This window comes from Poecilia latipinna, unplaced genomic scaffold (assembly GCF_001443285.1).
Source record: "Poecilia latipinna isolate Pla-1442-1.1 unplaced genomic scaffold, P_latipinna-1.0 Scaffold2053, whole genome shotgun sequence".
NCBI lineage: Eukaryota > Metazoa > Chordata > Actinopteri > Cyprinodontiformes > Poeciliidae > Poecilia > Poecilia latipinna.
In genome coordinates this window covers 72,661-99,048 of record NW_015114669.1, presented here as the reverse complement: position 1 = coordinate 99,048, position 26,388 = coordinate 72,661, and the positions used below count along the sequence as shown (strand labels likewise).

The window sequence follows — 26,388 nt, the reverse complement described above, 5'->3', positions numbered from 1 at the left end:
GAGAAAACACTCAAGCAAACATAAATCCCAGGCTAGTTTTATTACCATCGCAAACCCGACATCAGCTTTCTTTAAGGCAGGTCCGTCGTTGGTGCCATCTCCTGTCACAGCAACCACCTGCCTCTGATCTGCCATAGTGCTGTCAATAATTCCTGTCAAACCACGCAGAGCAGAACAGTTCAGATGATACAGCCAATCAGATTATTAGTTATTGGGTCTTATTTAATAAAAAGAGAAAACACACACCCAACATCTCAAAATCTAAGTTTGAAGTAAATTCAGCCACAAGTCAATTTCCCAAAAACGACGCCACAAACTTACCTTTGACAAGTGTGTGTTTATCTGTTGGGGATGATCTGGCCAGGACCCGGAGTTTAGGCCACACCTTGTCAATACGCTCCTGCTCCACCTACACAAGTTTCATGATGCGCACAAACATTTGAAAATGGAGAGATAAAGTGGTTGAAGTTTAGATATTTTTCCATCATTTTCGAGGCTGTCTCTTTTTTTTTTCCTCCCAGTTATTTTGGCGACACCCTCTGTACCTCGCCTTTCTCATTACGGATCCTCCGGTTGAACTCTTTGCCATCAATGCAGAGGAAATCCTCTCCTGGATGGATGATCCCACACTTGATGGCTATGGCTCTGGCCGTGTTTATGTTGTCACCTGTCACCATGCGCACAGTGATGCCTGCACGCTGACACTTCTGAATAGCATCGGGAACCTAAAGGGCAGAGATATGGAGCTTGTGATGCACGCACTAACTGTTAAAAACTGCCATTTTATTAAAGCATCAAAATTATTGTTTTACTTCAGTCACAAAACGTTGTCGGAGTTGTGCTTCTGACACGTTATATAACTTTTTTTTTATCATGCTATAGTGCTGTTTTCAGTTTACATCAACTCCAGAAGGATATGTTGACTCTGTCAACCATTTGGTGGTGTGGGTACAGTTGGTCTTACAGCTTCAATCCTGAAATGAGCGCACTGCAAAATACTAAAGCTGCAAGCTGGTGAGGAAAACATACAATGTGGACCTACGGGAAACTACAGACTATTTTCTGAAAATTAAAATATGAAGAAAGGTACCCGATACCTTCTATTATATCAAACTAGAACTATTTTCTTTAATTTTTTTTTATAACTGTGTGCAGTGAAGTTTATTGTTTCCTTGTAAACAGGACTCTAAATGGTTAAATGTTATACGATATTGTGCACACAGGGCAAAAAGAAAAATCTGTGTTATCAACAGCTTGCAAAACAGTATTAATTCAGAAATACATCTTCTTCTTGGCAAAGGTCAGTGTGGGAGAGTGCTGCTCTCCAAACCCACACATAAACAAATGTGTGCACATAAAGTAATGAGAGCCCACATTGATTTTTACAAACACGGAAGACTCTATTTCTATGCACAGAAATGTGCAACTACACACAGTGGAGTGAGGAAGGTTATCCACAAGAAGGAGGTTGACCAAGCAACAACATGTTTCCGTTTTGACTAATATGTAGCAAAAGAAACAACAAAAAACAACATTCTAGATAATAAAACCTACAAGATTGGAAAATATGAAGAAGATCCTGCTGCATTCGTTTTCCATTTCGTCTTTCATAAACAAATTACTGCTTACCCATGAAAAACATCTCTCAAGATTGAAGATCCTTTTTCTAATTTTTAAGCAGCTTTGGCTCTATTGAATAAATGTAGTTCACATTTGTCAGAGGATATTTAGTTTTAAAGGAACTGTTGTTCCAGTTCCTTGAATCAACCTAAAGTAACTAAGCTATTCAAAACTAGACAAATTCCCTTAAAAGGACAAAAACATAGTATGTTTTAAACCATTGAAAATACAATTTTTGGTATCCATTTATCAAACTGCTGCAATATTTTGAGGTAAGATGTAATTTTGGATTACTAGCCACCATTTTTTATGTATGTCCACCAGTTCATATTGATTTATTGATCAATAAAGTTTGTCAGGGCGTTTCGCAGAATCATCTGGTGTAAAAAAAAAACAACATTTTATAAATACATATATATAAAGATTTTGTGAGGCTTGGAAATATATGTATATAATCATTTATATTTGGTAGAAAATATAACCATTGTAGATCATAGTTTACATTACAGGGAAAATGTTAATTTTCTTGACATCTTAATTCTGTTTGTGGCAAGTGCATTATTTCCAAATAAAAATACCATAGGTATTCCAGTTGAATTTCTTTTTTTAATATTATGAATGTGTAGTTGTTGTCAAGGTGTTAGGCTGCTGTTTGTCATCTTATTAGTCTTTTTTTTTTTTGTTTGTTTTTTCACTACAGCTCTATTTGACTTGGCATCTGACAGAGGAGAGAAAGGAAAGAGTAAAACGGATTCTGACCCGACAAAGGAGGAAGGTAGGAGTCTAGATGTTATACGGAAAAACAAGCCTCTTGAGTACCTGATATGGATCTGGTTACCGTCTCGTTCTCCTCCATTTCTCTTTACTCATCTCCCCCCACCTCCATCGTTCTTACATCAATCTTATTTCTAATCTATTTATCTGTCTCAGTCTCTGTTTCTCTTTATATTCCTGTTCCTCTCGAAGTCCTTCCTCCCAGGAGCACCCGTATACAGAAGCCAGGGATCATAACAACAAAAAATGTAAATTTAGAAGGAAGAGATTTGCTGCTAATAGAGAAATAACAATGTTTACAAAGTTGTTTGACCTTTTATTCAGGAGGATTAAATCTTGAAAAGACTAGACAGAAAAAGTGTACTGTAATGCAGCATTTCTTTGAACTGCTTTTTTTTTTTTAAATGTCACATAATGTACAACTTCAAAACTAGCAAAATTGTACAAATGTTGAGGATTTATAGCTTTGATAACCTGAAAGGAAGGACAAGAACAATTGTAGCCAAGCAATTCTCCTTCTTGACAATAATTGTTTACCTTTCTGTGCATTTTCTGTTTCAATTGCACAAATATACTAATACACAAATCCCTGCAAAACAACTAGATTGATGCATAAAGTTGTATATTTTTCACAAAGTGTGTTTATATTTGTTTGTGTTATTACTGATTTTTTTTATTGGTAGTCCTATATTGGTTCAGATACTTACATAAATAAAAAAGAAAGGATAATGATAAAGAAAAAGGGCACAATCAGATGAAAAAGACCAAGAGCAATAAAAAAGAAGGTGAAATTAATAAAATAATGGAAAGTGGAGAGAAGAAAACATGGTGGGGCGAGGTTGAGTAAGAGCCGTTGCTTCTGAGTGACGAGAGGGTGGAAAAAAACAGATAAAAGGAAAGGGTTTAATAATGCAGCGGTCAGCTAGGATCCTACGTTTGTACTATCACTGGAGCTGTGTAAAGGAAGGTCAGCTAATCCATTACACAAAAAAATACAGCACTCTAATAAATACATTACACTTTTTCTTTAAGAAAAGCCTATCAGAAAATATTTTTGTGATAACCATAATCCGAATTCTTTAACAGTGAGATTTTCATACAGTAAAAGTTGGAAAACAATAAAGTCCGTCCTCCCATGAAGCCTCGCAAGATACAAGTTAGCAGCATCTGAACGGTGATGAGCAACAATCACCTTCATGGAGTCGAGCACCTGTGGGTGCTGCCAGTCGGTCAGAGAGGTTTAGGGTTAGGAGACTACAGTTGTTGAGAAAGACAACCCTCCAACCCACTGCAGTACTTGGAGGGGTTAATAAATTGCGACACCCCACTTTGGCTAAAATATTCCCGAGGTAGCTCTCAGTTCCATCTAGCAGTGTGGAAAGTGAAAGACTATCTAGCTTAGTGTCTAACGTTGTAGCTGAAAACCAAAACCAATCACATATTTTTTATTAAAAAACATGCCCCTCATTTTTTAAAAATAGGCTTCACAGACTGATTAAAATATAATTAGGAGCTGAACAAATAGCTTTATTTCCATATTGTGCCTATTAAAATGTATTCATTTTTTTGGATGTTTTACCTATTTATTGCTTTTACAAATCAATCATAATGAACAAAATTAAGTTGTTGTTTTTTGACACAACAAATGACAAAAGAAAACTTTTTTAGTATTACAAAGGGACAACTGATTACTACAAAAACAATAATGAATAAAAGAACATAGATATGTGACTGCAAAAATATTTACTAGCTTCAAGGCAGTATTTATTAAATGCACCTCTGGCTGCAATCAGCACAGAGTTTGTGTGGATGGGTCTCAACCAGACCTGCACATCTGGATGCAGATGTTTTACTCCATTCTTTCTTGAAAAACACTAATAGCTCAGCTTTTGTGGGGATCAGCTATAAATGACACTTTTCAAATCCTTTAACAAATTCTCTACGGAATTAAGGTCTGGGCTTTGACTGGGCCACTCCAGAACATACACCTTGCTGTCTGAATGCTTCAAGTCTTTATCAATGGCTTTTGAACCAGCATGAAAGAAGTAAATTTATTTGTTTGAGTAGTTCTATGACATAATTTATATTATTGTGTTTATGTTTAATGCTTTTCTACAATATCTATTAAGTCCTTCGGTGAATTGCTCTGTTTTTAGAGTGCTTAAATAAAGTAGTCCTGGCTTAGAGAAAGTATCAAAAAGTACAATGTGCACCTAACACCTTACCTTTAACCATTGTTTCTCATCAACAATTTAAACCCTCATAAAAAGGTGGGACATCTGGGATAAACCTGCTAATTTCTGATTGCATAGACACATTTTTCCTACCTCTGGTCTGACAGGATCCTCGATTCCCACAACGCAGATGGCTGTAAGGTCAGTGAGGATGTTGTTCTCATCATCCCATTTGGGCTCAGGATCACTGGCAAAGTCACGGTACGCCACACAGATGGTCCTCAGGCCGTTACAGGCCATGGGCTCAATCACCTTCTTCACCATCTCATCCTTGTCTCTAGGCCGGAAAACTCTGGGCTCACCAACTTCATTCAGAATGTGACTGCATCTGAAACAAAACAGTGAAGCCTGTTAAAAACCTGAAAAGTGTCTTTAATTTGTAAAATGATAGCACTGTAGAGTAAAGATCTTCACTAAACCTCAATAAACAAACCATCCATCCAAACATGCATCCATATAAAAAGTATTTTGATTCAGTGAAAAGCTACAAGAAAAATACCCAAAATTAACCAACAAAGCAATCCAAAATGTGGACAGATGCAGTGTAACGAAGAAAGGTAACCAATAAAGTATAAACATAAAGAGTAAAAACAACCCAAGAAAGTACCAGGGTTAAACCTTGTATGGGTTACATATTGTCACACATCATATCGCTATTATTTTTGATTAATATTAAGTGTAAATGAGATACTAAAGGGAACAAACATCCTCCCTTCCCATCATGTAATCTCATGTAGTATACAGTAAAAACACAATTTTGAAATTCCACTGAAAGCTCAGCAAAAAACTGTCAAAAGTCACAAAACTTTACCTAAAGTTTTAACAGCATGTCTTCTTTAAACTCAGTTAGTCTAAATAAACAGTACCGAACAACTACACCATCACTAAAATATCAGCGTTACCTTACTGTATCCAATAAATTAACAATTTATTTGTTGTAACAATGCTCCTTGTTTAAAGAGAAACAAACAGGCCTTTTCAACAGGCTTAATTTTTGCGCCAAGTACCCAGAATACTGGACTCACTTCTTGAGAACAATTTCAGAGGCTCCCTTGCTGTACATTCGGAAGCTCCCTTCAGGAAGTTTGATTACAGTGCTCATCGATTTTCTGACAGAGTTGAAGGTGTAGACTTTATAAAGCTTCTCCTCTGGGATCTGGTTTCTGATTGGCTGGTAGTCCCGTTTCAGGTCCAGGACCAATCCCAAGAGTCCGCACTCAGTCTTGTTTCCAACTTGCTTGGGCAGACCACCTTCCTTATCTGGGGGCTGAAGAAAAACACAAGTAGAACACGTGCAACTCTCTTTAAGTGAACTAAATCAAAACCCCAGACAAGGCATAAGAACCACTTTGTTCAATTTCATTCAGTGATAACTGACCAGCAAGCAGGTGACGGGGTTGACGTATGGGAGAGCAAGAGATGAGACAGACAGAATCAAATTTGGACGTTCTTATTTCAGGCGAGCAGCTCAACCCTTCATGTAATTACATGTTTAGAAACATACAATTACTGTATATGGCTCAGTAAACATTCAAATGTATAACCAACAAAATAAAGCAGCATCTTAGCCATCTTCTTCTTCCTTTGCTTTTTCTGCTTATCGCTGTACTACATCCTAGATTCAACACCATTCGCTTTCATAAACAAAACAAGGTAAAAACATTATTTCTTCAATTACTTATTCACTCAAGTACTTCTCTCATATCTATTTCTTATTTACGTTGTTAGTCGGTCACTTGCTTGACAAATAAAGAAAGCCACTGCCTTGTAGAGCACCAGCAGAGTAGATAGTTTAAATGGAGCCAAACAGAAATAAAAGTGAGATCAAAAGCGTAAAGTAACAATGTAAGTGTGTTTGCACAGAAAAAAAAAAGAGTCTTTTCTGACATGTTGAGACATCATCAGCTGTAAACGTCACAAGCCTATGGGACAACAATGTAATATGCATTTTTAAATGACTGTAATTGCAATAAAGAAACACAAATCAATAACTGCTTGGAAGAAACATAGCAAATAAAGTTATTGCAGCAGAAGGAGTCGAAGGTAAGCAGTTAATAATCACCTCATAATTGGTTTTCAGTACAAGTAGAACAACTTACATTGTTTTTTTTTGTCAATACATTTATTTAATATGGTTTATTTTCCATGTTATGATAGTTAAATTGTCTTATATTAGGATGTCTAACATAAAAATGATAATTTTTGTTATATATATATATATGAAGAAATTGTTATGATGTAGTGCTCTTTTTTTTCAGCTCTAAAGCTGGAAGGGGACTTTCTCCACAGTCTTACAGTAAAAGACGCATGACGTTTCACTGACCAGTTCAAATCATGTGTGCATGTGGCCTGTGAGGTTCTACAGTACATGGCGGACTGCTGTGTGCTCACTGTATGTGCAAAGCGAGTGAGTGTGGTCAGCTTGTGTGAGGCTCAGCGTTCCCATGGTAACGCTGGGCAAAGAACACTTGGCAGTTGAGACTTGAGAATAGAGCGACTGAGATTTCCACCACTTGGGGATTCTTTTTACTCGCTGGCTCCGATTCTCTTAAAACATTCTCTCTCATTTCACTTCACACATGTCCTCAAATCTTTTCTGCTTTGCTCTTTATGGTTGTTTTTTTTCCCCCCAGCATTCCTTTATTAGTATTTCCTGAGCCTTACTCTATTTGGAAGCTGTCTGGGTCCAAATATCTGCTGCTGTGACAGAAAACTAAACGCATTATCAATATTTCAGACAAACTTGAGCTTTAGTGACACTGACGCTCACACGTCTGGCCTCACAAGACACACTGATGAGAATGCAATTCACTCTGTCGCTTTTCATAACACTTCTACACACAATCACACATTCTGAAGCTGATTTAAATCACAGCCTTACTGTTCCTTGTCAACACAAATAAGTAGGCAAGTTTAGACGGAATTTATATTTTAAATGGTTTTTATTTATATTATCAACGCAGTCTGCACTGTGAGGTTTCTATTTTAATTTATTTCACTGCAAAAAAAAAAGTAATTTTCTTTTCAGTTTCATTTATCTTTCTATTTTTACTAGTTAAAATCGTAGGTGGCACATTTAGTGAACATTTCAAATCACCTTCAGCTTATGTCACTAAGTAAAACTATGAAAAAACAACAACAATACGCTCAGTTTCTTTAAGATGTAGGAATACTTTAGCAAGACCTCGTTGAAAACACAGTAAGTTATACATCAGTGAGGCAGCCGCAGTTTTTCCATTTCTTCAGCTGAGAACCTGCATGTACAACCGAGGAGTTGCAAAGTCCTCTAAAATCACATTAATCATTAAAACCTAAACACCAAACACGTCAACTCATTTAATGTATCTGGTTATTTCTTTAGCTGCGTGTCATAAACACAGACAAGAAAATAAATATTTTATACTGAGTTTGCGTTAAATAACTGAATTAATGCCTCTTCCTAATGACCAGTGATTACATCAGGAAGGGACTGCCTGTCATTGGATAATGACAGGATGGAATAAATGGCCTCATCAGCATTGTCTGGTGGGGTTTCGAGGAATCAGCTCTCTGCTGAAACATCCAGTTAAACAACTAAGCCACAAATAGCCACATAGTCTATATTGAAGCTTTGAACAAGCTACAGAAATATAGTTGATACAGATACAGAGGATATAGACATTGCCACATGACGACTGAGGAAAGAGAAACATATTGAAATAGCGATAATAAATACAGGACACAAACAAACACTGCTTTAGGTTTCCAAAGACCTCGTCAAGATTTTTTTTCTTTATGCTAGTTTTACGCACGAGGATAGTAGCTGGCAGGAAACGCCAAGCGTTGGCATGACAGAGCTACTGCTGGCATGTCCTGGCCTGGATGTGGCTTAGGACCAGCTGCCCTCTCCCTGGTCCTTGGGTGATCCTGCAGGCAAGGACATATGCCAGAGGGAGAGCTGGCAACTTTACTTCCTATTCCACCCAGGGCTCTCCTTAATCCATACTTCATGTTCCTTCCTTCTCTCTTGCCATTTTCTTGACACACCACCCGGCGATTTACTGCCTTCCTTGTGCCTCAACGTACATTTTCCTCCTCGTTCTCATTTTTTCACATCTCATTCCTCTTCTCTTGCTGACTTTTCCCTCAACCTTATCAATTTCCCCTGTCTTACAAGGCCCCCCGACCCGTTAGCCTCCACTTCTGTCTTAGTTGCGTATTGCATGAAGGACCAGAATACACTGTAGCTTTCCATACAGTTAGACCAGCCAACCAGGCTAAAGCCTTGGGTGTGCTGGGAGCACAAATAAAGCCTAACAGTCTATTATAAGAATGTTTGTCATGCGACTGCAGTTTCTCTCTTTTCTACTGTTTTTCTTTATCTAAATCTCACTGTGCTTCCCAATGCATCATCACGTTACGGTCTTTTTCAAGGCTTTTCCATACCCATTTATTACAATTTATTTTATGTGTCTTAACATTACTCACTCTACAACTAAAATACAAAACTTCAGATACATTTTTATTAAAATCAATCTCTGGCAAGAAGAAAAAAAAAAAAAAACACATTGAACTCAGTACATTAGTATTTCCAAATTTCTGAGTCTGTACTCTATCACTAATAACACAATTAAAGTTACTAAAGAAGATATTCATGCTGTGGTGCAGTCTGTCTGAACATCCTATGTTTGATGACATTACGACTCCACAAAATAGAAATTCTGCAGACGTTTAACTAAATCACCTAGCAGCCTTCATGCTGAAATTGGATACATTTTTGCTATCATATTGCAAAGTCTAACACTGCATACTTAAACTGCTCTGTGATGACTAATTGGTGATAGTTACCAAGGTCAATGAATGTGGATCAATTGTAGCAAGAAAATTAAGATGTAGAAACAGAGAGAGAAAGTCCATTAAAGTTGTGCTGCTATTGAAACTGGACCTTCACGGTGGTGCAGATGGTAGAATTGTTGCAGGAAAGTCATGCGTTTGAATCCCGACCTGCCGTCTTTCTGCCTGTTTTCAGTGCGCATGTTCTCTCTGGGTTCTCCAGGTTCCTCTGACAGTCAGAAACATCAAAGTTAGGATAATTAATCTCTAAATTGTCCTTAGGTATTTATGGTATTCTTGCCTGTTTGTTGTGTTTTGTTTTCTTTGTCCCGTGACTCCCTATGTTGCCTTATGACTCCCTGGCAATCTGTCCCCACCTTTCACCCTTATCGGGTGAAAGGTCCTTCACTCATGTGGCTCCTGTGGCTCCCACTCCATTTTATAGTCAAATTTAGGCTTTTATTATTGATCTTTAAAGTTTTACATGGCCTTGCATCCTCATATTAATGTGGCTTACTTAGAAGTTACACTACAGTCAATCAACCAGTTTCTCTTAACTGCTCCAAGATCTGAGATGAATTATAGAAGTGATCAAGCTTTTGCAGTGCTTGTACCAAAACTCTGACCAGGCTGCAACCCAATATGAAAAGGACTGAGAGTATTGAATCTTTTATATCAATGTGTACTATTTACTTTTTTTTTTTATGGGCTTTTAACATTTGTTTTAATGACATATGCTATAGTACTAATAGCCAAACAAGAAGCTGGAGCCTATTTTAATTACAAACTTTAAATTGCTGTTTGAAGAAAGACCATATCAATTATTTTATAATAGTTCTACTTCTATCTACATGGCACAATGTTTTATTATTATTATTATTATTATTTTTTTTTTTTTACAAAACACTAAGCTTAAAAACAACACAATGGGAATGAATAGGGAGCATTTCCACCTCTCTCTTCAGTGACCAAAAAAATGACCCGAGCAGGTGGTTAAATCTACGTGAAACTGAGCTCGGAGGACATTCACACAGCCGTGCTAAACATACCACTGTGCTGCAGGAACACACACCTGTGGTCTGAGTGCTTACAGCAGAGATATGACAGATGTGTGTATGAGTGATAGGTCCATATCGCTGCAAAATACACTCTGTTTTCCACAAACTATTTTAATGTCAATAAAATGGTTCCGAACCACTGGATGTGAGATGTGCAGCTATGTGAAATTAACTGATTCCACTGAAAGCTGTTCATCTTTGTGTACCGTGAATGAATGAAATACTGTGGGGAAATGTGCGTTCCTACAGACTGTGGAGTGTGATCTCCTATTCAGATTGCATAGATAAGGGTAAACTTCAAAATAAACAATATCCGTTACAAAATGTTAACGTGACTATAGTATTTTGTGGTTGTGAAGCTTTTTTATGTGTAAATTTTTCCTCAGACAACAAGGCCTTCTCCAGTTATTATTGCACCATGCATGTGCTGATTGAAGAGACGGTGATATAGGAGGAGCTGTATTATGATGCCATAGAGCACTAGAGGCATTGATATGGTATCAAAGCCTGCCTCTTTTGCCTTTGTGCCTTTATGTGGTGGCCATCAAAGGCTCCCATAGCCATTCTTGCATCCCACAGGACTGGCCTCTTATATAAGAACACACCAGCAAGCATACTGCAGAGCTGGAGTGGCACTGAGGGAGTGGAGGCGGCTGAGGGAGGGAAAGAGGAACAACCGGCATATTACTCAGAAATCTCTCTTCTGAATCTTACTGTTTGTCTGTTTGCCCCCTAATTAATCTGTCATTTCCCATCATACTTTTCTTTTGTTCCATGTGCTTCTCTATACTTTAAGTAAAGTAATATGATGGATCCTAAAGGACAAAGTGATAGTTGCCTATTACTGTCAATTCCTGGCAGAAATTCCTTCAAAAACAAACAGATGTAGCATACTCCTGGAAATAATTATGCAGGCCATTTTTGTATTTTTATGTTGCTTTGTCCAGTCACCTTGCAAATGTAAAACTAATAAAATACAAAGAATAAAGGCAGTATTTTATGAAATTATTATTGGTACAAAATTATCTCCCTCAACGTCAAAGACAATTTAGCAGACATTGCTGTGATAGGATTGCAGAAATAAAGGCAGTTTTGGGATCCAATACCACTGACTTAAAATAGTTGTCAGACTCAAATTTAACTCACAAATCATTTATATTTGTTACTTTTGTAATTCTGTAGAGGGCAGGAAAAACCCTTAAAACCCCCCCACTAAATGCGAAGCAGCAAAGAAGCAAAACTTAACAGGTTGTCCACTTTGATTATAATAATAATAATGAAATACAGGTAAGAAAATAGCAATAGCATTCCTGGTAGTTTAATATAACTCAATGTTTCATATAAGAGAAGTTTTGGGTAATTCCTGCTTCACGGCATCGCTCTGCTCTGGGACCTCTCCACACTTCCATGCATAGCTGTGTAATGCCTAAGGCAGGGTAGACGGCAGCAAAGGCCTCTTAGTGTACAGATCAGAGCTACTTCTATGATAGACATGAAATTGATAAGGCCTGACAAAGTTTAGGGATCGAACTGGAGGGCGAGGGCAAGGAAGCTAGCTAAAGAAGCTGCATATGCAGGCAATTTATTATACGGCCTTGCAAGTTGATTCCACTAACTCTCACAGACAAACAGCTAATTGATCAGCTTCTGGGCACTAATGCTAAAATCAGACTCGCATAAAAGCTAGGCTCGACTGCTTATGGTTTAAGTTGGATTAATAATGTTTGAAACAAAGACTCTTCCTATAGGTGGGCATTGCTAACTCCATGGGTTTTAAGGTTACCCTAAGGTCGTCCTTTACTTTGTTAAAGGTAAGCTTTTTCAAGAATGAAGAGATTAAAATAAGACTCTTTTCAGTATCTAAATGTGCAGTGCTGCAATCTAGCTACAAAGGTCTGATGTAATGCTGAAAAGGCTTCTCAAAGAATCATATATGAGTCTAAGGGAACCACAATCATACAATTATTCAGTATTTTTCAACCACTCTGTACACAAAGTATTTCATTTGACTCTCATTTTCTTATTTAAAGAATATCTGTTGACAGCTTCTCATCACAAATGACTCACTACAAACTGTTGTTTACCAAACTACAGACAATATTTTCCATTCAATGATTCTGCGCTCAAACAATCCGTGATCTGTCAATCTGTTATTTTAAATGTGAAACATAATACAAAGATTATAGAATAAGGTCACAGAACAATTCAACTGATTTTTTTTTTAAAACTTATGTACTTGGTGTGAGTCTATGTGCTTCGATGCCCTGTAACTTTGCTGCTGCTACACCTGAATTCCCTCACTGTGGGACACTACAGGATATTTCTATTCTATTCTTTTTATGCTATTTTATTTCAGCTTTGACAGTCAAGATATTTCAGATTCTGAACAGAACAAACCCCTTAAAGCAAAAACAGTCTTTCCTTCAGCTGTCTGTCTGATAAATCTTTGCGCACCAAGTCTTTGTTTTGAGTACTTGGTAGACACTGAACCACATAAGACTTTTAATCATTGCCTTAATTGTTTAACGTTGTTGTGATTATTTAGAGTCATTCTTCAGAGTCTGTTTCTTCTTACATGCAGGTCCAGTGAGCTTAAACAAAAATCTCTGCCTACTGCTCTCACTGTAAACAAGAGACCATCTCCAGCACTTAGACAGATTGGATTCAATTACAGTCTGCTACGCTCTGAATATCAGATAAGACAAAATTACACAACTGTTCTCAAGGTGACAAGTTGAGTGAATGCCTGGTGAATCTAAAGCAGCAGCCAAGGACAATGACTGCATACTTTTCCAAGATGAGAACACTGCAGACCTGGTCTCATTATAAGGCCTCAGAGCTGAGACTGAAGCACTTTTCCCAGGACATTCAATTCTTACACATCAGAACGGCAGAATATCAATTACCTGTGTTTGTAACAAATATTTAAATTATGGGCCAACCTGATAACTGGGTAGCAGAAACCATCAATATAAGAGCTTACCAGTATCTTTGTGGTGTAGGCGCTGTTGATAGAAATGGCATTGATCAGTAAATCCAGGGATTTGGGTGGGATTACACCAGGGTCTGGAATTTCTTTGTAGTGCACATCTCCTACATAACACTGCACGGCTGTCATGCGGTTGGTGGTTAGCGTGCCTGTCTTGTCGGAGCAGATGGCGGTTGCATTGCCCATTGTTTCACAAGCATCCAGGTGACGCACAAGGTTGTTGTCTTTCATCATTTTCTGTTGGCAGGATAAACAGACGCATCTCAAAACAGTTGAAAACACAAACCAAATTGTTCCTTAAAATAACCCATCTGGCACATGCACCACTTGATATTCATTGGTGACAGTTGTAAGATGATCACGTCTGCATTTCAATGTATATTCAGACACGTAATTGGACAGTAGAAAAAAAGAATGAAAAAAAAAAAATCAGCACAATATTTAAAGTGTTTTGGATGCTGTGAATTGGTGTTTCGGTATCAGAACGCAAAAATTAACATGCTGAAATTTCCACACATAGAAATAATTATGGGACATGTATACAATTTTTTAACAAGATAATTAAAATTTGTATAACCAAAAACAAAAATTCAAACTGTCTGAACTGCAAATTATTTTTACAGTCAAGAGCAGGACTACCGACTAATTGCATGCCGTACTCGGTGCTAGTTTTTCCTTACCTTGACTGAGTATGCCAAGGATATGGTCACAGCCAGTGGGAGACCCTCTGGCACAGCCACCACCAACACAGTCACACCGATGATGAAAAACTTCACAAAGTACTGGATGTAGATTGGAGTGCACTCTGTCATCCAAGGACGCTTCTCCAACACAAAGTTGTTGATGGCAAAATACAGGACCAAGATGATTACAGTAATGGCTGACATGAGCAAACCTGGAAGACATGAAGAAGGAGTCCAGTGAGAAAAGGCATAATAAAAACATAGAAGATTGTAAAGCCCCTTGACTAATAATCCAGGTGATAAGGCTGGTTGTTTGTTCTGTGCAATTAATTGTAAGGCAAACTCTTTATAATTATGGAAGTTGATGCCTTTGTGTTTGCACTGGTTGAAACATTGGGTCATTGTAAGATATGTACACATTTTACCACATTGCATCATAAGAAATCCATATTAGGTCTCTATCAACTTCTGTGGAGCATTAGAATGAGGTCTAGTAGATAAATCCTTTGTGTCTGGTAACCTTCAATGATTTTAGTTGAATGTTAGATCTAGATGCTCAGCTCTGCTGAGATAATACTGTTTTTCAGTGCACCTAATAAAACACCTAAATTACTTCCTCACAATGTCATCAATTGTCAAAGAGGCCTGATATTAAGCCATCCATTCTTTCGTGTTTGAACAGGGATGAACTTAAAAGCTGCAGGACAGTAACTCTCATTTGCGCCAATCATTTATGGCAGGGGTCCCCAAACTACGGCCCGCAGGCCGAATCCGGCCCGCCTCCACATTTGGTCCGGCCCCCTGATTTATGGTAAACTGATTTATGGTAAACTATTTAAAAAAGGAATTATTTTCTTATTGCTAGTCTGGACATGCACCAAATTACAACCAGAAGGTGTCCAATTCCATCTGGGTACCATCAGATTTTTACATCCTTTTGTTACATTGACCAATTAATGAGGAGAACTTTGGTGATTCCAGGAAATCTAGATATTCTCACTGGTTTAAATATAAGAGATCCCTGCAGCCTGTTTTGATAAGAACATAATCAACAGTGGACTTATATAATTCTGCAGCTCAAGCCACAACAATGTGTCCCATTGTTGGTGTGTGGTAACTGTATTAACAAAGTATTCAAAGTATTTGTCCCATTATCGATTTCCTTATGCTTTGTTTTGTTTCAGCACTTAAAACCATTGTAAACAATTTCAATACCAGAAAAATATGACTCTAGGAAAAACAAAATGAGAGGGAAAAAGATATCTAAACAAGACTGAACCCATGTGGAAAAAGTAATTGCCATCTAAGAATAAAAACTGAGTTGTGCAACATTTGGTGGCAACAACCACCTTAAGATGTTTTGCACGAATTGACAATCAGTCTTTCACATCACTGCTTAGGAATTTTATCCAATTCTTTGCACAAGTGTTTTATTTGAGCAATAGTGGAAGGTTTTCAAACATGAACAGCCAGTTTAAGATCAGACCACATCATCTTATTTCTAGTGAAGTCTGAACTTCGACTAGGCCACTCCAGAACCTTCATTTGGTAGCCATTTAGAAGTGGACTTGCAGGTGTTTTTTCATCATTACCTGCTGTGTAACCAGCTGCGATTGAACTGAAAGTCATGACCTGATGGCTGGACATTCATGCTTCTATCAATTATGTCAAGTCCCAATGTTGACACATCCCTCCACTTCCTGTGACAATCGTGGTTTTAGTCTGGCGATGCCCCACTTATGCAAGGTAAGCTGTAAATGAGCTGTGAGCACACAGCAGATGTAAATAGCCCACTATGTTGTCCTCCAAATGAACATTAGGCAAAAGGAGACAAAGGGGCAAATTGACACAGAGCCGGAAGAAAAGCAGTGCTGTGCTTTTAACTGGCTGGCTAGCAGCCATGTATATGAGTGAATTCTTTACAATCGCTTCATTCAGTCCAAAGAAACGCTGACGGACAATAATCATTCTCAGTCTACTCCTGTATTTGTATTCACAAAGAAAACAGTTTAAGATCCTGCTCTAAATACATCATTGACCCAGGTGACTGAACTATGCTGTTTATTTACTTTAACATGTGACAATAATACAGTGGACTAAACTTATTATAAAGTCTCTAAATATAAAGATACCAAAGAACAAAAAGTATTTTTCAGTTAAATATCAACAAAGTGCTCATCTCCTCTCACATGACAGGAGAAATTACAGTAAATGGCAGAAGACCAATCATCAGGAGGCAGGTGCTTAATCGGCTGCTCAGTCAGCTCAGCCTCACTGGCTTTGTGGCCCATACGTCCTCATGTGCCCAGACAACAGCATATGAGGACGTATCGCTCCTTGTCGGTCTTTACATAAATCTTTGCAGTATTCTGAAGTTTTTTAGTTTGTTTTATGTTCCTTTCCGGTCAAAAAACAAAAGGTTAAAATATCTTCAAAGTGGTGAGGTAAGGCTGTTATGTCCAGATATTCAGTAGAAACCCTGTATGAGGCAAAAGCATAATTTTTATGCTAATCCATTCATGGTATTTCAATGTGCTGACACCATGTCCCCATTCTATCAGTCAGGCAAACACTAATATCACCAGATATTCTAAAAGCAAGCCCTACTTTAAGGAACTCTCTAAAAAAATTAAATAAATCATGACATTTTTTTGGGACATTGTTCAGCTATAATCCCACCGCATTGCTGCTTCAAAGACATCCCCACACCAAGTCAGAAACATTAGGAATACTCGCAGTTGTAAACTTTTACTTGGCATCAACATCTCCACATCACTGCTCAAATTACACAAAATAAAAAAACAACAGATGAGAATAAATGAATATCGGACCTAAACCAGTCACAGTCACTGTTAAAAATCAAGACCCTCAAGTCCAGCTCTCTCAAAAAAGTAACAAACAGGCTTTCAGAGTTCAATAATGTAGACACTTTAGTCTTCTTCTGCAAAGCCTTAATTCCTTCAAGCAACTGCAAACTACCCCCATTTTGTACAACATATTTGCTTGACAGACAGGATGATGGTTCTGCACCTTGTTGTTACTGATTTTCTGCCTGAATGACTGATGGATATGTCTGGGTGCAATTTGCTGTACCTGCTTTGCCGATCTGGACAGCTAGTTTGGTCAGCTTCCCCTGGAGCACAGACTTCTCTTTCTTTGGAGCCGACACCTTTTTCCGCTCCTTCTCGTCGGCCTCCCCGCCTTCAGCACTCTTCAGAGGTTGCATTTCCATGGCAGCTGCTCCATCCGGCTTCTTCACTGTAAACAGCGTAAGAAAAAAAAAAAAAGGAAAAAAAAAAAAGAAAGAAATCCATTGTTAGTGACTGAATGAAGAAAAATGACACGATTAGAAGGATTTACACTTAAGTGCGATACTTTCTCTGGAACAGTCAGTACCGACATGGAAATTGTAATTCAAACCATCAAAGAATAGAAGAGTCCAAGACAGGAGTGTGAAATCCACACAGCATCTAGAGGCTTGTTAAATAGTGAAGGAGGATCATTTAAAAGAACATATTTCACGTAATTAATAATATGCACAGAAAGATGTGTTTTACACAGAAATGCCATTTAACCCAAAAAATAACAGGAATACACTCAGAAAGAAAAAAAAAAAGAAAAAAAAAATCAAATATGGTCATGGTTTTAATTGTAACAGAACTTGTATTTATTTATGTTTTCTTCTTGCCATGTACATTTCTGCAAGTCATTATTTTTGTCTTTTTTGATTGCTACTAAAACTACTCAAGCCCTCAGGACTTTATCAGATTTTCTAACATTACCCCCACACACTTCGGGGTCTTTTAGTGGTCCGTCTCATTTATGCAAAAGGGCCAACATAACATAGTACACAACTGAGAAGTGGAAAAATACTTAAACATGGTTTTCAACATTACAAATAAACCTCTCAATTGAATTCAACAACAACGAGTTTATAATATTTACATCTCCATTTCGGTGCAATTCCAACTCAGCTAGCTGTGCAATAGCTACATTTTATTGCCTTTTCTTCTTTGCAGACTAGTTCGAGCTCAAACTGAATGGAAAATGCCAATGAATATGAACAGGAGTTTTCAAGTAGTTTAGCACCTTCTTCCATCTCTTTGCTGACTTGTGGCATCCAGCAAACATGCTTTCTTCTTGCCACTTTCTTCAGGGCAGATTGTTGTAGTTGATGGCTGTTATTCTGTCAAGAGCTTCTTCTACCTGAGATGTGGAACTTTACAGCTTCTCCACGGGGCTCTTGGCTGCTTCTTTAATTAATGCCATCCTTGCCCAGGATGTCTGTTTAGTTGGATAGCAATAACTTATTAGGTTTGCAGCTGTCTTCTATTTTCCGTTTTTAGATGATTGACTAAATGATCTGTGAGATGTTCAAAGCTTTGGATTTCCATAACCTTTAACAGGCTTTAAACTTCTCCACACATTCCTTGGTGTTTGTAATGCCGTTTGTTCACTAACATTTTCGAACAAACCTCTGAGACCTTCAAAGAACAAGTGCACTTCCTTGTGTTGATCAATCACATGTATACGACACCGATACATTATTGTAGCTTGACAAAATTCACTTGGTCATCTTCTACACTGCCAATATTCAGTCTGTCCTGTGCACAGTCATCATCGTTTGGTTTGTCTCATCCACAGAACAGGAAAGTCCAGACTGCAAACAACAATTATGTCTGCAGAGAGGACCATCAGGACTGACCTGTCCTCCATCCAGGACATGCACAGGTCAGGAAAAGGGCAGCTGACAGCTCTGCAGACCCCACATGTCTCAGGCACAAACTATTTTAACTTTTACCTTCAGGTCAGTGCCACAGAGAACCAAGCAACCAAGGAGACAGTTTTGTCTCCCCAGGCTGTCTTTCTGATGAAAACAGTGAATACTTTGCAGCCACAGTAGTCAGCTTTCCCGATGTAAGCATATTATACTATGACAAACTGCCCTTTTTTAAAACTTTTTCTATCAAAAAGGCTGTACATACTGCTCTTTGTATATATATATATATATATATATATATATATATATATATATATATATATATATATATATATATATATATATATATAATTCAATATTCACACTATATTGAGACAATATTCAATATAAATAATACAAAAATTATGTCTTTGCCTTAGATCTTTGACCACGAGACACACATGTCTGAATGTGACAATGGCTCTTACAAATCAGGTCATTACATCTACAGAAATTAAATCATTTTCCACAGCAACATCATCACTGACCTATTTGCAGAATGGCATTTATTGGTAGAGATGTTTAGAAGATTCTCTTTTCAAATTGTATAACGTCATTATAGGAATATCATCACCTGCTTTAATAAATTGAAGCTTTTAAAAAAAAGGGAATATGCTGGAAACCAATAGCCATAAAAAAAATAAAAAAATAAAAAATGTCCAGACCATCATGGTATCAAACACCATATTCTGAAACACATGATGATACATGTACAGACCCATTCAACAAATTCGAATAATCCTGAATTTACTTTAGGAGCTTTATCACCTTATATAGATTAACTACACACAGATGGATGTTTAAAAGCATTTATTAGTTAGCTTTGATGATTTTCCACTTACAGGTAATAAAAAAACATTACATTTAAAATTGGGATATTACATCAGACCAAAAAAAAAAAAAATCAACTATTTTTAAAATAGTGAAACATATGTCTCCTACCTGTTTAAAAGTTATTTTCAAAATGGTACAAACGGGCCTCATCTTAACATCTTAAAATAGAACTGCTATTCTAAATTACTGTATATGACTGTGCATTACAAGCACAATATATCACCTCTGCTGTCAGCTAAAAAGCAATTGATTTTCTGTCAACCTTAAGCCATATAAAATATTTAATGGTGTGGCAAGGATGAGGTACTCTGTGAAAAAGAAATTATGAATGATAAAAAAAATATTGCTCTGATAGTAAAAGAAGGTGGAGACGAAGTAACAGACTTCTGCCGTTACCCTCTTTTCATCTCCGTTTCCCTCTGACACACACATCCTCTCCTTCTCCGTTAATGCACTCTATTACCAAGAATCATCACAGATTAATTCTTCTACCACAATGAGGCATGCATTGATGGTCATAAAAACACAAATTTAATGTGGCACATTTGCCTCAGTCAGTGGTTGTGCATTTTATTTTTCTGCATACATAATTCTCTTTATCTAACTTTGATTAAGCAAATGAGAGATTGCCTAAACCTGTAAGTGGTTCAATACCTTTTTTAAACAGATGACATACCTTCATGGACATTTCACCCAATTATAAACCAGACTGATTTATTATTACTTTTCCATGATGCCACACAAGGAAGCGGTGCATTTGAAACGCTGCTTTATACCATAATTTCCGGACTATTGAGCGCACCCGAAAATGAGCTGCACAAATTAACTTTAAAAGAAGAAAAATAAATACATAAATCAAACTCCTGTAGGTCACACTTGTTTATAAACCCCAGTTATCTACATAAAAATGTTTTTATTGTTATATGTAGTGTAATTTTATTTATTTATTTCCAAACAGTACCTGCAACACAAAATAGCTGATTATAAAACTATTTGATCGTAATCTTAATTTTCTTCCTGGACACTAAAACCACTAAAGCTGACTTATCTTGCATTTCCTACACACGCTTCTCTGAGCACTTCTATGGGTTGCAGCAAAGTGGCGCGGCAAGTAGCGTAAATCTGGGTTCACACACACTTTTTCAGATTCTTTCACTGTCGCTCTCAATGTCACTTTTGCTCTTGAGCTTATACTGTCCTCTTCATCATGCAGAAGTCCAGCCTTTCAAAACTACTAGGTAAAAAGATGTATTTTCACCGCATTGCAGTGTTCAAAGTGTGTGAAATAGTGCAGCATATAGTCCGAAAATTACAGTACATGCACAAGTGTGCTTCTACAAAAGAACCTTACAAAGCCACCACATTATCATGTAGGCCTTCAGAATTGTTTAAAGGAATAATAATTTTAGGCAACAACTTTCAATGAAGCAAAAAACAAGTAAAAAAAAAAAAAAAAATCTCATTCTGGTATGAAGCAAATACTAAAACTAGTTGACCTAAAACAGGAAAGGTTTAATCTGATTCAGACAGACAGTGAAAAGAAATGTGTTTCTACACAGTGCAGGTAGCTAGTTTTAAATCTATATCCAGAGGATTGCACAAAAAACCCAAAATCAATGTGCGTACATCTGGTTGCAGGATTTAAAATATTGAGTTTTTCTCTTTCAGGGAAATATTGACCTATTTCTAATTTCATCTTACATTACAAGAAAAAAGAATAAAATGGAGGATAATTTTCTTTAATGCCAAACCAAACTATGTTACATAAACAGATATAAAGCATTTAAAGCAGTATTTATTCCAAAATCGATGCGAAGTGAAAGATTTTTTTTTATGTTTTCAGGGTAAAATAGAGTAGTTTGAGTGAACTTGACACAGAATTGCAAGGCGACAGGCTGCTATCCTACCAGAAAGAACAAGATGAGCCGACAACAAAATGAGAACGAGGGAACATTAGACCACAGACAACACAGCAGTGACAGGCAATGAGGGAGTTAAAAGAAGGGTATTTTGTAACCTAAAGTGATTGTGGGTAATAAACCTTGGTCAAATAATGTTTCTGATCTCATCTCAGAGTCTAAAACTGGGCACAACCAGTGAAAGACTCCAATGTCTTCAGATTACATACTGAATTAGAACTGCCTAAATCTATTTCTGAGAAGAGTGTGGATGAAAATAAATAAAGGACTGAAACGCAGGGATTTCCGCCGGCTTTGACCCAGGGCTTACACCACACACCATAAACGAGGACAACATATGAGTGGAAAGAAGTAGAAGGAAGAAGGAGAGGGTTAAACATGTGATTTAGTTACCTTTAATCTGGTTGCTCTCCATATTGCCATCTTGCATTTTACCTATGATGAAGACATACAGGACAACAACAACAACAAAAATAACCAAGACAGACAGGTCAACAAACCGTCACCACAGAGATGAAACAAACAGTGAGACAGGATAATGACTTTTAATAACATCTTTGTGACAGTCACATAAAAAAAGCTTGTGATACGTAAGTTATGTTATGTAACAGTTTGCTACAGCCTCTCAGAAGTATGTCAGTAAGAAAAAAAAAATCCAGTAAGCATAAATTATCTATCAATAAATTAGAAATGAATTAAGAACAAAAGTTTCTTTGGCTACTCAAAGGGTCAATTTGTCTAATTTGGGGGGGAACAAAATACTAGAATATCATTAGAATGCTGCTGAATTTATTTTTTATCTCAGTAATTCAAATAAAAAAGTGAAACTCATTACGTTAAAACCAGATATTCAGATGCACTATAAGAATACATATCAAATTATTTTCTTATCACACCAGATTAAATTGTCCTGTCAGTTTTCTTATAAATCTTTTTCCAATGATATTTTTTTTTTACTCTTTCCAGATGTCTAAATATATTTTCTTAGTATTTTGCTTCAACATTTTGGGCATGTGCTTTTTGCAGTAGTTTGCTGAAATTTTGACTCATTCCTCTAGAACCGGTGTAACAGAATGATGTTTATAAACCACTCTAAAAATCATAAACCTTTTCACACTAACTTTCTATGCAACTCTAATACAACTACTTTTCATCCTTATCCTTCTTTTTAACAATTTATATGTATGTTTTGGGTCATTGTCCTTTAGGAAGACCTATTTGCAGCCAAGTATTAATTTCTTGGCTGATGTCTTGAGGAGATGTGCCAATATTTTCATTTAATTCTCTTTTCTAAACAACTACACCAAATGATGCTGCCAGGTACTGTACTTAGCAGTCAGGATCATGTTCTTAAGCAAATTCTCTCCGTTTTTATTCTTCCACCACATCACACAATGAGCCTATGTGTTTGAGATGACACCTTCACATACGTCTACAGGTGTTCCTCAAATACTGTGAATTAACTTTTGAAGCATAAGACATCTTCCAGCAAACAGTGGCTCAATCATGTGCTTTACGGCTGAAATATATAAAATTTACATGAAACAGAAAGGGCTTGAGTTCACTGATCAGTTATCAGTTTCATTGTGCTGCATGGAGACTAATGTTTCAACACAATCTGTGTCTTTATCACAGATTGTCACAAATGAACACAGCAACAGGGCAACTACAAACTACGACTTGTTTACAAATACAGAGAGGCGTCATCTGGGGATTGCCATATTGTTTAGAGGGAAAAAACTCTTGTCAATTTCTGAATTTGAAAAAAAGTTAATTAAAAAAAAAAAACTAATTTTGGCTTTCAGCAAATAAAAAATAATTCTGGAATCATAACTAATGTAAAAGTAGAAATCTGATTAAACGTCAGAAAGTTTTTAAAAAGTTACCTGTGTATTTTTATACTATACTCTGATTCACACCACACTAATCACAAATTTCTGGTATTTTTTTTATGATCATGACTTGAAGTTACATTGTTGGACTATTTTATTTGGTTTGGTGACGGTAATCTTCCTCTTGACAAAACTCAAGAGGAAGATTAGTTTTCTGGCCGACCAAGATGAATGAATCGCTTCAAGATTTCAACGAAATTGTCCAAATAAAATCCAAAACTTAAATCAGCAAGAGAACTTTGGACTCTTGATTAAAAGACCAGTCATTTTTCTTAATCTACATGAAATGTTTCTGATGTGTCTAGTTCAGGAGTTTCTTACCTCAAGTAATGCAACACTTGCAGCACATTTCCATTCTGCATCTACATGGGTGCCTTTTGAAAAGCTCAAGATGCTGTGCACGCCTTGTAAATCTTTCCTAAATTCTCATAAATGCACTTTATGTAACAATAATCTCAAAGTTGTGGCTCTTTCTGTAGTCTGTATAACTTTTTTCCTTCCACTCAACTTTCCAATAATATGTTTGGGCACAGGACTATGTTACATCCATCTTCTTTAGCAACAAGCTAACATTGTATTTCCCTTATTTTGGATGGTATTAATCACTGCCGGATTAAGTGGTGGGTTATAATAGTACATTTACATAAAATATCCATTTTATGCAATATTATAATTCGCTAAGAACCTAAACTTTGGGGTTTAATCATCTCTAAGCCACATTCATTTAAATTAATAGACAAAATACAAAAATGATATTACTCTGTGTGTTATGGGTTTATAGAATAAGTGTTTCACTTTTTTAATTGAATTACTAAAATATTCTTTTGCGTGATATTCTATTTTATTGAATCATACTTGCATATTAAACGCAGCAAAATGGAATAGCAAAACAAAAACTGAGTTTTAATATAAATATTTTTAAACAATATAAACCATATGAGTCAAAGTGTATATTACATGATGTTTACGACAACCAGTAGAAAGAGCATTGCACTGAAGACGGTGAGGGAATGTACAGCACAAACATAAGTACACCATATACAAACAGCAGACAGCATGCAAAGGAAAGATCAGAAAACACATGCAAATCACATTCAGAGGAAGGCAAACTGGAGATGTGAACACAACAAAGAGAGAAAAAGAGCCTGAAGTAAAAGCCTCCCACATGATGAAGTTATGCAACAACAACTGGGGGCATTTCAGAAGTTACGTTTGGGGACACAAGTGTATTATGCCTTTGGAGTCTACTCGACAGAAGGGAAGTTAATTACAGTTAAATTAAAAGCCAGCCAACTTGTGGGTTAATTAATAAAGATGCAAAGATGTGACAACTAATTTTAGTCTATAATGTTTACATGTTTTTATACGAAGACAATCAGAGGTCTAACTACATCTATTTTACAATGTTTTTCAACGCAAATGTCGAATAAGGGAATGCAACTGGAACTGAGGGCTAGTATACCATGGCGAACCCATTTTGGTCAAAAGTTGCACATTAAGCCAGCTTCCTAGAGTAACAATAAAGCTGAAAATAATAATAATAAAAAAAATGTTGCATTTCATCCCAGGACAGAACATGGCCACCCCTCCCATCTTTACCATAAACATCTTGTAGAACCACTCCAAGAACCCAGAAAGGAGAAACATCAACACTAAATGAGAATAATGCTCCTGCATCTTATCCAGGTGAAAATAGAGGATCAGTGCTACATGACCTCCAAGTTCACCAAACACAATGAGATGACCCTACCAAAGAACTTTGAAACTGCTTATTGCCTTGCATACTGATATCTAAATTTATGTATTTATTTGTATTTCATTCTTATTATAATTTGTCAGCATTGAAGGCCTAAACTGCTTTGATTACTTGTAAAAAATACATAGTGATGGATGGAGTAATCTGTTACCAGTGTCATACATAGAAACTGAAGGCACACGGGGACAATAACAAGAACACAACACTAATTTCTACAACTAAATCAGGCATGCATGGACAGCATGGACACAAAAAGGTCCCAAATAACTAAGGGCAGAAATCAGCAGAAGGTAGGCATCCATGATAGGAGGCAGTCGGAGAATGAAGGAGGACAGAGGACAAGTCAAAAGTCACAACAGAGAGAGGTCAGAGATCAGACATTGTGTCAACCTACCATTAATTAGGCTGGCAGTGCCAGGGGCATTAATGCCTGCAGCCCCATCCGTGGCTATAGTTGCAATGGGGTGGTTTGGGGGATGGGAGCAGTCTAGCCAGTAACAATGAAGTTTCAACGTGAATGAACCAAAACACACAGATACACACACGCCCCCACAAACACGCCCAACCATGTGCACACACAAGACAGTGAACAGAAATAACATGGTTACAGCAGAATACAGAGATTCAGCATAATATGCAGACTTAATGATTAGTGTGAAGCATACATATTTATTTGTAAATGCATTATTTAATCTTTTTTATCCAACAGCTATGATCTCGTACTGGAATTATTCTTAGGTAAATAAAACAGTGCAACAGTAAACAGACATGAAGCATGAGATCTAAATATGTCGACAACTATATCCACTAAGATTATATATATATATATATATATATATATATATATATATATATAATATTATCTACTACATCAACCAGTGTTAACTTTTACAGTTAATATACACATATATATATACCTGAGGAGGTATATATATATATATATATATATATATATATATATATATATATATATATATATATATATATATATAAAGTAAAAAATATCACACTGGGTTGTGGAATATATTATATATATATACTGTGTGTCTACATATAGG

General features: G+C 36.7%; 1 protein-coding gene across 1 annotated transcript in view; it reads right to left on the bottom strand.

The window, feature by feature from the left end:
• Window positions 1-26,388, bottom strand: part of LOC106935975 (plasma membrane calcium-transporting ATPase 2-like) — a 40,353-nt gene that overhangs the window by 8,307 nt on the left and 5,658 nt on the right. Inside the window, exons 4-13 of the mRNA XM_015016728.1 lie at window positions 25,725-25,817; window positions 22,076-22,117; window positions 17,264-17,428; window positions 14,168-14,382; window positions 13,482-13,724; window positions 5,654-5,895; window positions 4,722-4,956; window positions 546-725; window positions 322-409; window positions 46-152 (exon numbers count right to left, since the gene is read on the bottom strand). Of these exons, the coding sequence (XP_014872214.1) occupies window positions 46-152; window positions 322-409; window positions 546-725; window positions 4,722-4,956; window positions 5,654-5,895; window positions 13,482-13,724; window positions 14,168-14,382; window positions 17,264-17,428; window positions 22,076-22,117; window positions 25,725-25,817 (1,610 nt within the window). The remainder of the gene's footprint in view (window positions 1-45; window positions 153-321; window positions 410-545; window positions 726-4,721; window positions 4,957-5,653; window positions 5,896-13,481; window positions 13,725-14,167; window positions 14,383-17,263; window positions 17,429-22,075; window positions 22,118-25,724; window positions 25,818-26,388) is intronic.